At 38.7% G+C, this 12,888-nt stretch overlaps 1 protein-coding gene across 1 annotated transcript in view; it reads right to left on the bottom strand.

Annotated features, from left to right (window-relative positions):
- AGTPBP1 (ATP/GTP binding protein 1) overlaps positions 1 to 12,888 on the bottom strand; it is a 198,666-nt gene that overhangs the window by 148,748 nt on the left and 37,030 nt on the right. The window contains 1 exon segment of the mRNA XM_021927597.2: positions 1,702 to 1,826. Within this exon segment, the coding sequence (XP_021783289.1) occupies positions 1,702 to 1,826 (125 nt within the window).

Below are 12,888 nucleotides of genomic sequence, written 5' to 3'. Positions count from 1 at the left end.
GGTATCAACTATCCCCCAAATGCATGGGCTACATGGGAGGAAGTGATCAAAATAAATATAAGTGTCTATGAACAAGAAGAAGGGTTAATAGATACCGAGCTCTTGAAACAGTAAATGCCTGCCAAACATCTTATGTGAATGACCTAAGCCTCCAGAATAATGAAGTTTTTAAAAATTAAATAAAGATTATAATTATTGAACCTTAATTCTAACAGAAATACCTTTTATGTGCACTGTTAAATATTAAAGTAGCTGCTGGTTTTCTCTTATTTAAATCATGCACAGTTTTTAGTCTTACCAAAGTCCTTTTTACTATCTATTAAGATAATTACATGGATTTTATTTGACCTGTTCAGATAATGTTATACTGACACATTTCCTGATATTAAACCATCTTGCATTACTGAAATGTGTTCTTTTTATTTTTTATTTTTTATTTTAGATGGAGTCTTGCTCTGTCGCCCAGGCTGGAGTGCAGTGGGGTGATCTTGGCTCACTGCAAGCTCCGCCTTCCGGGTTCACACCATTCTCCTGCCTCAGCCTCCCGAGTAGCTGGGACTACAGGCGCCCGTCACCACGCCTGGCTAATTTTTTCTATTTTTTAGTAGAGATGGGGTTTCACAGTGTTAGGATGGTCTCAATCTCCTGACCTCATGATCCACCCACCTCGGCCCCCCAAAGTGCTGAGATTACAGGCTTGAGCCACCGCGCCCAGTGAAATGTGTTCTTTAACAATGATATTCATATTTCCATGTATAGACTTAATTCCCTAATGTTTTATTTGAGCCTTTTCACATTATGTTCCTGAGTACAAAGTCAATACTATTTGTGTACTCCGTCAGGGTTTTGAAATCCATTTAGTACTATTACCATCATAAAATATAAAAATAATGTCTAATTACAGAGGACATTTATAGAACATTTTAAACATTCTTTTTATATGCTTCTCATGTAAATCTCATGACAATCCCATGATATTTGTGACCTCTACTTCAGAGATGGTATAGCTACTATACATCCTAGAAATTCAATAACTTCCCTAAGGTACCCAACCACTAAATGGTAGAGCTTGAATCTCAAAGTGAGGACCACAAAATAACCAATATTCTATGCTACTTGACATCTGTTTGCCAAAAATCTGTATCAAGTAGCACTGGAATTCGGTATTGTCTGTAAATTGGAGGGTGGCAATCATACATAAGTGAAATTGTAATCATTATTAGAAACAATGCTTTGAAGATCAATTTCCTCCAGAGTTACTCAGTTTTCTATTCTTGAGTCAATTTGAGAAAGTTTGATTCTTTTTTTTTTTTTTTTTTGAGACGGAGTCTCGCTCTGTCACCCAGGCTGGTCTCAGTTTACTGCTGAGACCTCCGCCTCCCAGGTTCCAGCGTTTCTCCTGCCTCAGTCTCCCGAGTAGCTGGGACTGTAAGCGCATGCCACCACACCCAGCTACTTTTTGTATTTTGCAGTACAGATGGGGTTTCACCACATTGGCCAGGTTGGTCTCGAACTACTGACTTCGTGATCTGCCCACCTCGGCCTCCCAAAGTGCTGGGATTACAGGTGTGAGCCACCGGGTCCGGCCTGAAAGTTCAATTTTTGTGGAAAATCAACCATTCATTAGAAGTTTGAACATTTTTAGCATCCACTTTTAAAGAATTAAAATAACGTTTCAAAAACAAAGAGATCAATGTTTACCTTGACTCTGAGCCAGATGAAGAATTTTTGATGTAACATATCGGGCAGTGTCTGATTCTGAAGGTTCAGCATTGATCTTCTCCAGCTGAGCCAGGAGTCCCACGATCCTAGAATTATTGGTAAGGCTAAAAAGAATATAGGGTTAGTTAGGGCACATTCTAAATTGATGGTGTAAATTCAATACTATAATGATCACTGTTTAAAAAATAATTCTATTCTTTTAAAAACAGTAAGCATTTACACGTTGCACTTCCTTACTCTGTTCTATAGTTTAATATTGTTAAAATTCTACTGACTTAAGTGAGAAACACATTCTATTTCAGAAAATCACAAATCACAAATATCCCTTCAACCCTGTTCAGTAACCTTACATCACACCTGGAAAGTTCACCTTTCCACTCTCAAAGACTTTTTACACTTACTCTGCTCTCCTCAAAACTCTGATAATCCTTCTTCCCATCCCACTCCATTCTCAATTAGTGCCCTGCTTCATAACTGGTACAAATCTAGCAAGAATACACTCACTTTCCTGTCACCAAATCCTTAAGCCTACCTATCCTCCACCTATGTTCTTTCTTCCCTGTTTCTATTTATCATACAAATATTTGTACATAGGCTGGGCGCTGTGGCTCACACCTGTAATCCCAGCACTTTGGGAGGCCGAGACGGGTGGATCACTTGAGGTCAGTTCGAGACCTGCCTGGCCAACATGGTGAAACCCCATCTCTACTAAAAATACAAAAAAATTAGCCAGGCGTGTGGCACATGCCTGTCATCCCAGTTACTTGGGAGGCTGAGACTGGAGAATTGCTTGAATCCAAGAGGCGGAGGTTGCAGTGAGCTGAGATTGTGCCATTGCACTCCAGCCTGGATGACAGAGCAAAAAAAAAAAAAAACAACTGTACATATGGTACTGATCTTGGTATTGTCAATATAGGTGTAAACAAAACAAGCAAAAATTCCTACCCCGCATAGAGTGTACATTCTTATGGTGAGAAACAAGTCAAATAAGTAAATATGTACATTTTATATGTCAGGTGATGGGAAGTACTATGGAGAAAAAGCACGTTGGGGGAATAAAAAGTGCAAGGAGAGAGAGACAGTTTTAGACAGCATGGTCAGAGAAGACCACTGAAAAAGTACCATTTAAGAAAAGGCCTGAAAGAAGTAAGTGAGTAAGCCATGCAGATGCCGGCAAAAGGAGCTGTCCAGAACAACGGAGGCGCGAGCTCCAGGATCCCCAGGCAGGAGCAAACCTGCTAAGTTCTATGAACAATGAGGTGGCCAGTGTGGCTGGAGGAGACAGTGAGGAACAAGGTCAGAGCTGGGGGTAGGCATGGGAGAGAACAGAGAAAAATAGCAGATTGCTTAGAGGCTTGTAGGCCATTTTAAGGGCTTTGGCTTGTACAATGAGTGAGATGGGAAATTTCTGAGCAGAAGAGTTACATGTTCTTACTTTTAACGGGCTCTATTTGGCTGGTACATTGAGATTCAAAGAACAATCCACTCATACACTTGCTCCCAGTCCCTTTCATTCTCAAAGTACTTGCTTTGTCTTTCAATTATACTTTCTCTGATCCCTCATCTATCTTTCCCCTTCAATTAATCAGATTTGTAGGTACACAAGTATGATCTAGGAGCTCCTACCAGCGGTTTCTCTGATATTCCTCCAAAGAGAAGTATGTACTGCTCTCTCCGTTTCCCCACATATTGTTCACTTTTCAAACCACCAGGTTGCCTTCTGAACTCCTGAGATCTCCAAAAAGCCTCCTGTGGTCACTTCTAATCCCAACATATTCACATCTCTGCACCACACAACCCAGTTATCTCCTCTTTTCTTAACACACTTTCTTCTTTGGGATTCAATGACTCTATACTCGCCTGATTTTCCTCCTCTTGCCCCTTCTTTGAGATCCCCTCTGACACACCTCTAGACACTGACGTCTCCCCCAGCAGCTCTGTCCCAGGCCACTTCTCTTCACTCACTACACTTTTGCCTTGAGTGATCCCATCTAATCCCACAGCTCTAATTATTATCTGTATGCTGCTTGGCTCCTGCGTTCAACAGCAGCCTCAACCTCTGATAGCTTCACCAACCTAACGAGCCCAATGTAAAACTTCTGTTCCTCCTCTCAACCTACTCCTCCTCCAATCCTAACCTTCTCAAATTCACATGAATTCAGTTGCTCAACATAAATATCTAGACTCCCTTTTCCACACTGCAACGTAATACAAGCACTATCTCTAAAACACCTCAAATCCATTCACTTCTCTCCATTTCTACTATTACTACCCACATCCAAGCAATCGTCATTTCTCACAATCTCGTGACTAGTCTGCTTCCCTTCTTGTGCCCAATAATCTGTTTCCACACAGTAATTTTTTTAACTTTTTATTTTGAAGTAATTATAGATTCACAGGAAGTTGCAAAAATAGTAGACTGGTGCTTTGTAACCTTCATTCAGTTTCCCCAATGGTTACATATCACATAACTATAGGACAATATCAAAACCAGGAAAACTGACACAGTTGCTTTCCTGTGAGGGCCTCATGGGCAGCCTGTACTGGCCCTTGGGTGCTCAGGGGCCCCTTGTTTTATCTGATTCTTAAATGTTTGTTACCACAGAAAATAAAACAGAGATACAAAAAAAAAAAAAAAAAAAAAAAACCACTAAGGGTACCTGAAACCCTTTCAGAAAATGTGCAAGGCCAAAGACAATTTTCATTAAAATACTAACATATTATTTACCTTTGACATTGTGTTGACATTTGCACCGATGGTCCAAAGGCAATGATGGATAAAGAGTTGGCATTGCAGCAAAATGAAGGCAGTGACACCAAACTGTTCTAATAGTGCATTTTTCACTGACCAAAGTTTTCACTGACTATTTTCACAAATTCACCATGAATTTGTAGTTTAAAGAGAATGCCAGCTTTACCCATGAGTGTACATCATCTTAATATTCTGTGTGCATAAAAACATTTCTGCTGCATATTGAAATATGACGGTTATCTTGGAAGAAAATACATGCAACTGTCTCAATGACAAGCTAAACCAGCCACTTTTTTCCACAGAACATCATTTTTACTTCAAAAACACGATGGACAAACAATGATTATTCAGACTGGGATATTTTGCCAGACATTTTCTTTTTTTTTTTTTTTTTTTTTTTTTTTTGAGACAGAGTCTTACTCTGTCACCCAGGTTAGAGTGCAGTGGTGCAATCTCGCTCACTGAAACCTCCGCCTCCCAGGTTCAAGCGATTCTCCTGCCTCAGCCTCCCGAGCAGCTGGGATTACAGGCGTGAGCCATTACACCCAGCTAATTTTTGTATTTTTAGTAGAGAAGGGGTTTCACCACGTTTGCCAGGCTGGTCTCGAACTTGTGACCTCAAGTGATCCACCCACCTTGGCCCCCCAAAGTGCTGGGATTACAAGCATGAGCCACCATGCCTGGCCTTTGCCATTTTCTTTTCATGGAGATAAGCAAAGTGAGCCTGTCACTTCAAAGGAAACAACTAATAGATTTGTTGCTGATGATAAAATTTGAGCTTTCAAGCAAAAATTGGAATTTTGGAAAACACTGATCTACCATAATGACCTTGACAGTGTCTCAATATTTAAAGAATTTTCTCATAAAATCAATGGTGATATTAACAAATATAATTTTTTAATATTGTGTAAAAAAATGTGTCAACCCAGTTCGGCACAGTGGCTCATGCCTGTAATTCCAACACTTTTGGGAGGCCGAGGTGGGCAGATCGCTTGAGGTCAAGAGTTCGAGGCCAGCCTGGTCAACACAGTGAAACCCTGTCTCTACTAAAAATACCAAACTTAGCCAGGCGTGGAGGCACACGTTTGTAATCCCAGCTACTTGGGAGGCTGAGGCAGGAGAATCGCTTGAACTCAGGAGATGTAGGCTACAGTGAGCTGAGATTGTGCCACTGGACTCCAGCCTGGGTGATAGAGCAAGACTCCGTCTCAAAAAAAAAAAAAAAAAGTATCAATCAACATTTACGAGATTTGCATAACTAAATCAGTACCGAATGACCAATGCATGGTGTTACAAAATCAGACATGGGTAAAAGAACTATTTTAAGTGCAAGATAGACCAACGGATTTTAATGTAACAGAGTACAAAAGTTCACTAATATGGTTTCAGATTCCACATCGTAACTAACATTTCAGACACTACCACTTACCAAGTTTTAGTGTAATATCAAGGAATATCAATTTCAATTTGAATTTCAAATAATATGGCTTTATTTCCAAAGCACATTTTCATTTAAAACTGTTTGTTCTGCATTTTAACTATTATTTTTGCTTTGATCACATTTTTACTGCTTTTCTCCAAATAGTGAACACACAATTTTATTTTTCTCCACCATAAATCGAAGGACAACAATCTAAAAAGGCTACAAAAGTACTCCTTCCTTTACTATGTATTTCTGTGTGAACCCAGACATGTTTCTTCGTATCCTTCAACAATACAACACACACAAAAAATATGTACCTGTATATATATTTACAAATAACATGTAAACTCAGAAGCAGATAAGAGAATCTGTTTTCTATTAAGCCATACATTAATAAGGTCTGCAAAAATGTAATAAAACATGCCACTCTTCTTACCAAATCTATTTTGTTTAGGAAAGCACAGTTATTTTTAATGCAAAAACATTATATGTTATGCAATGGGTTTATTATTTTTAAATGAGTTGATAAATATTTGTAATATGATAAATTATGGGTTTTAATTTGTTATATGATAACTATCAACAGATAAAATAATCTGCATGAACAAAAGTTTTTTGGAGTATCATTAATTTATAATAGAAAAAGGGTCTAAAGCCAAAAAGTTTGAGAACTGCTCTCTTAGGCTTATCTTGTACATGCAGTGATCTTGATCTGGTTCTTTTTGGTGAGAAACGGTATACAAGTCACCACAATCTGTGTACTAGAGAGCAAACACATCTTCTTAAAAATTTCTGTAACCCAGATTTGAGAGAAATTCACATTCACAGAAACCAACATTCTAAAATTTAATAACTGATCATTTTGTTTTTCATTATTTTTCTTTTAAAAGATCATGTTATTTTTTTCAGCAGTTAATAAAACATCTATTTTTAAAAATTCAACATAAAAGAATTCACAAACATACAAAACACACTGAATAGAATACAGGTCCTAAAATTAAGAGCTTGCTTTGCCAGTAACCCTGGCCAGTTAAAATTAATTACACCAATTAAAATAAATTTACCACTATAAAAAAACGACTTGCATCTTAGTGATTCCTCTGTGAAAATCATGCTTTTTCAAATGATGGATACATTTTTTAAAGGCAAATAAATGGAAATAAACAGTTAAATCAATTTATTTTTATTTTTATCTACGGAAGGAAAGTGGAACAAAATTATATTCCAAGCTACTTTCCAACTCAGTTCTAAAATTTGTAAGACTGTTGGTTGACACTAACGTTGAGAGTCAGAGGGTGAACACCAGAGGGCAGCTCTGCCATTTGACTACATTTTGGGTTTAGAAAATCTGAGGGTGGTGGGATGCAAATGAAAGAAAGCTACTAATGAGCAATTTAAGATACTACACTGCAAAGCAGAAGAATGTTAAATAAAGACACTTGGCGGGGGAAATGTATCTTCCCCACCTAACCCTTTCCTTTTTTTTTTTTTTTTGAGACTGAGTCTGGCTCTGTCGCCCAGACTGGAGTGCCGCGGCGCGATCTCTGCTCACTGCAAGCTCCGCCTCCCGGATTCACGCCATTCTCCTGCCTCAGCCTCCTGAGTAGCTGGGACTACAGGCGCCCGCAACCACGCCCAGCTCATTTCTTTGTATTCTTAGTAGAGATGGGGTTTCACCGTGTTAGCCAGGATGGTCTTGATCTCCTGACCTCCTGATCCCCCACCTCGGTCTCCCAAAGTGCTGGGATTACACACCTAACCCTATTTTTAGATGCATCAAAATAAGGCTGAGACCAACTTTGGGAGGTTCCATTTGTAATTGTTAATGTTATGTATGTAACAGTGAGAAAATTATGGAATTGAAAAAATGATCAATGTGAAACACATCAAATCAAGTTAACTTCAAATGCATATTTTTAAAAATAATTTCATTTATTTATTTTTAAGAGACAGGGTCTCACTATATGCTGCCCAGGATGATCAAACTTCTGGGCTGAAGCAATCCTCCCACATCAGCCTCCCAAAGAGTTGAAACCATAGGCACATGCCACCACACCCAGCCCAAATAAATATTTTAAGGACATTATCACTCAAGTACTTGTTTCATTGTATTGGTCTCATGCTGCTTTTGATTCTTTGAGTTTATATTCAATCTTGGAGCTATTTTCCTAAAAATATGAATTTTCTTGAATATTGCAAAAGTCCCAATGATAAGCAGATATTGTCTCTGCAACAAATAATTTCTTAAGTAAGGGCAAGGGATATAAAACCTATATTCACATTATAAATAAATTGCACTACTTTTTCACCTTACAATGTAAATCAAATGCAGGTAATAAAGACTTCCTCATAAATACAGTTTTAAAAAAGCAGCAAAAAAAAAACCATAAAAATATACAAAACTTTTAGAATTACGCAGGATGCATGGTAGTAAAACAGTTTCAAACAATATGGCTTTATTTTCAAAATGCATCTTATCTTTCAGAAATTTCTGCTCAATTATAACTATTACTCTGGCTTTAATCACATTTTTACGTTTCTCTCCAAATATTAAACATATAACTTTGTTTTCCTCTACTTTATGTGGAATAGATTTTTTTTTACCATAATACAAATTAAAACTGAACAAATTTTAAAGTACTCATTCATCATTAAATCACTTAAAATAATAAATCGGTTACATAACATTTTTATAAATGGTATCTGTATTTTACCAAAAAAGAAAAAATTTAGAGAGAAGAGCGGCAGTGTTTTACATTACTACAAATCTCTTTTAATGTCTGGCTCAGTAGAAGACACAGTCTCATACCTACTTCTGCATTCAATCTGTTACAGTATCACACATCATGAGGCCTCTGGAAAACAGCACTTTATACTCATGAGAAAATGAGCGCGAATAAAGCAAATCATCTCTCAGTACTACTATTAAAACGGTTGTGACCGCATTCCTCCACGGCTAACACCTTGAGAACTTCTGGGCTAGGTTATACTGCCAAAACGAACAACTCCACAATCCCCTTGGCTTACTCAACACAACGAAAGTGTAATTCCTGCTCACATCACACGTACAGCGCAAGTCAGCAGGAGACTCATTCAATGACATAGGCTGCCAGAGATGTTTTCATATTCGCAAAACCAAGAGGAAAAAAAGAGAGAGAGAGATGTGGCAAATAGTGCACTAGCTCTTAAAGCTCTCACCTGGAAATGACAAATATCACTTCGGTTCGTTTCACTGGCTAAAGTAAGTCACACAGCCACAGATTAACCTCAAAAAAAAATACAATACAACCCTGCCAGGTGCCCAAAAGGAGAACTAAAATATATGTGACCAGCCCTTGTGACTACCACACTAGGCATAGCCGTGTATCCAAGTCCTGGCAAGTGAGATATAGGCAGATAAGATGTGAGCTACTTTGCAAGTTTTGCTTTTAAGAATAAGATGTGCATCCTTTCTGCATTCCCACTGGCTATGATAGAGTGAGACCAAGAGAAAACACCTGGGACCCAGAGATAGAAGTCACATATTCAGGAAAAGCAGAGCCATTCTGCCACCCTTGAACAAACCACCTCTAGGTTAATAAAATAGAAATAAGCTTGAATATTTAGCCATTGTATTCTTGTATTCTGACGTATCTATTACATCAGCTTAGCCTATATCTAAACTAATACATTGCTATATATATTAAGCACTTTTTTTTTTTTTTTTTTTTTGAGACAAGGTCTTGTTCTGTCGCCCAGGCTGGAGTTCAGTGGCACAATCTCAGCTCACTGCAACCTCTACCTCCCAGGTTCAAGGGATTCTCGTGCCTCAGCCTCCAGGGTAGCTGGGATTACAGGCATGTGCCACCACGCCAAGTTAAGTTTTGTATTAGAGATGGGGTTTTACCATGTTGGCCAGGCTCGTCTTGAACTCCTGGCCTCAAGTGGTCCACCCGCCTTGGCCTCCCAAAGTGCTGGGATTACAGGCACAAGCCACCACGCGTGGCTTGCTTTTTTTTTTTTTTTTTTTTTTTTGAGATGGAGTCTTGCTCTGTCACCCAGGCTGGAGGACAGTGGTGCGATCTCGGCTCACCACAACCTCCGCCTCCCTGGTTCAAGTGATTCTCCTGCCTCAGCCTCCCGAGTAGCTGGGATTACAGGCGCCCACCACCATGCCCAGCTAATTTTTGTATTTTTAGTGGAGACAGGGTTTCACCATGTTAGCCAGGCTGGTCTTAAACTCCTGACCTCAGGTAATTCACCCACCTCGGCCTCCCAAAGTGCTGGGATTACAAGCATGAGCCACTGCGTCCAGCCAACTTTTTATCTGAACCAAAATATATGTTTATAAAGAATTACATCAATTACTATATTGTAGGGGTGATCAAACAGTCCACATCAGGAACACCATGAACACAACACAATGTAAAAACACCATAACAGAGGACAAAAACAGACTCTGACAGATTGCTTTATAAATAAGGAAAACAACCTCTCCAAGTCCCCATAACCACTATTCCACTCTCTACTTCTATGAGATCAACTTACATATACTACCTTTTACCTGTCTTTACCAATAGGTCAATTAGGAAAGGAAAAAATGTGAATTCCTTTACGGGAACTGCTTCACCTGTTTCCAAAGGTTAGCGTCTGCTTTCACGACTGTATTCCAGATATTCTCAAATGTCTGTTTTTATTTCCTCTTTGACTCGGGTTGTTCAAGAGAGTTTTAAATTCAAGGTGAACAGGCTTTGTTGTTAGAAGCAGCCTGATTCTTTTTGCCCCATATAATTTTATCTTTTTACCTAGCTACCCAAAAGACTACCTTTAAGGTCCAAAACTTCTCTAGAATATGTTCTGCTATCTAGCATATGTCCTACTCTGCACAGTTTTCTCTGACACAGCCTGTGTGTTTTAAGTCATCATTCTTCCTTCTCCCTCCCAGCACTCAACCAGAAGTTTTCTTGATACATTTCTAAAAACATAACTTTTAAATAACACATTCTATTCCACTGTTTCCGTTCCTTCCTTGGAAATTACACTTACAAGTATACTGGACTTCTTTTGCCAGTCTTCCACATCTAACCTTTTATCTCTAATCCCTTTAATCATTTGTTGACATCTATTAAATTGTGTTCACTTTTTCCATTACTGTTCTTCGTGTGTTTTACTGTGCTTTTATAGCATCTATCTACTTTCGTACTGCTGCTAATTTAATTGTCCTTTCTGTGATATTTTCTCTTCTGTTTTAAGTATTGCCAGTTCACATTTCATCTCTTCCTGCTGACTCACAATATCCTCTCTCAATGTATCTGTTTCTGTTTTATGATCTTCACAGAGGTTACTGCATCATCAGTTTTGCTATTTTTTAATTTATAGTGAAATATTTCATAAGAATTTTCACCTGCTTCCTAAAAATGTTATTTCTGGTAACAACTCTCTGTTTCTCCCTTTTTTTTTTTTCTAAACAGTACCTTTTAATTACTCATGGAATGAGCTGAATTTTCCTTGATCGGTAACTTGTATAAGTTCCTATAAAAAGATGGGAGGTGAAGGAAGACCAGGGTAGCATTTCAAATTAATTAGGTCTCACAACTGAATGGCTCTCTCCTTCGCTGCCACAGAGACAGACTGCTTTGGGTACATGCTGTTGGTTTACATAATTGTTGAATAGCCTGTCTGATCTGCTTCTCTGAACCAGTCCCATCCATGAAATACTGTTCTCCCATCTCTGCACAACCCAGATACAGTGAGTTGTCGAATTGCTGCAAAACAATTTAGGGTCCACCCTAAGCCTTCAACAAGTATATTTTTGCTGGAGCTTTCTGAGATCTGCTATTCTGAGCCCTCTGGTCCCTACATGTACTTATCTTCACTTCCTCCCAAGTGGCTTCTGCCCAATGTCCCAGTTGCATTTGGCAGCCTTTACATGTATTGCTGAGTCTGCAGCTAATGTTTCCTAATCTTGCCAAAAACTGAATTTTCAAAGAATCAGGCTGTTTAGTCCTCCTAGTTTTCTGAGTATTTTAAATAATTTCCAGGAAAAGATGGGGAAGACGGAATTATTCAATGATATTCAAACTGGAAGTTTAGACATACAATTTTTAAAGGCCTCCTGGCTCTTGTGAAGTGAACGGATTACATAAAGGAATCAAGAGTAGAGGCAGAGAAGTAAGTAAGGAGACTATTACAGTGGTCTTAGAAAGGGATGATAAAAGCCTAGTCAAGGTAGCAACAATGGGCATGGAGAAGTACATAGACAAGTGATTTACTTTTAGTGATAGATACAAAACATAGTATTCATGATAGCCTGGATGACGAGTGCTAAACGAAAAGATTGTCAAGGATGACTCCTAGATTTACGGCTTGCACTTGTGCATAGTTAGAATGTCATTTCACCGAGTCAAGAGTAACACTAGAGGATGAAAAGATCTGCAGAGGCTCAATTTGGGGGAACACATTATGTGGGAGACAACTATTAAACTCCCAGGTGGCAATACTTAACAGGCATGGAGATACAGAGGGACTGGTCTCCACTACAGATGACATCTAAATCAACAGGACTCAAATAAGATTGTCTAAGGACACTGTATAGGTTAAAAGGAGAAAAAGTTTAGGATGAGTCCTGAGGACTATTTAGAGGTCCTACAGAGTAAAAAGTCCCATAAGTAGGTTTAGAAGCAGTGGCGAATGAAGTGGGAAGAAAAACAAGAGACAATGGTACCACGGAAACCAACTGAAATACGTTTCAAATAGGAGGGACAACATCTAAAAGAAATGTCAATTTCTGATTAGAAGTTAAATAAGACAGAAGCAAAAATAAAATAAAACAAATCCACTAACTTACCACCTGAAAACTAAAGGTGGCCTTGGGCTTCCATATCCTACCAATATGGAAAGACAGGAAATAAATGAGGTAAACCAAGTACTTGCCCCAGCTTACAGCCTTGACAGTTTCAGGCAATGTAAGAAGGCAGAACCCAGACAGCCCAACAGAATTCTTTAGTTAAGG

The sequence above is a fragment of the Papio anubis genome, chromosome 13, assembly GCF_008728515.1.
Source record: "Papio anubis isolate 15944 chromosome 13, Panubis1.0, whole genome shotgun sequence".
Taxonomy (NCBI): Eukaryota; Metazoa; Chordata; class Mammalia; order Primates; family Cercopithecidae; genus Papio; species Papio anubis.
Note: the sequence above shows the minus strand (reverse complement) of the source record. Positions and strands in the feature narration are given on the sequence as shown.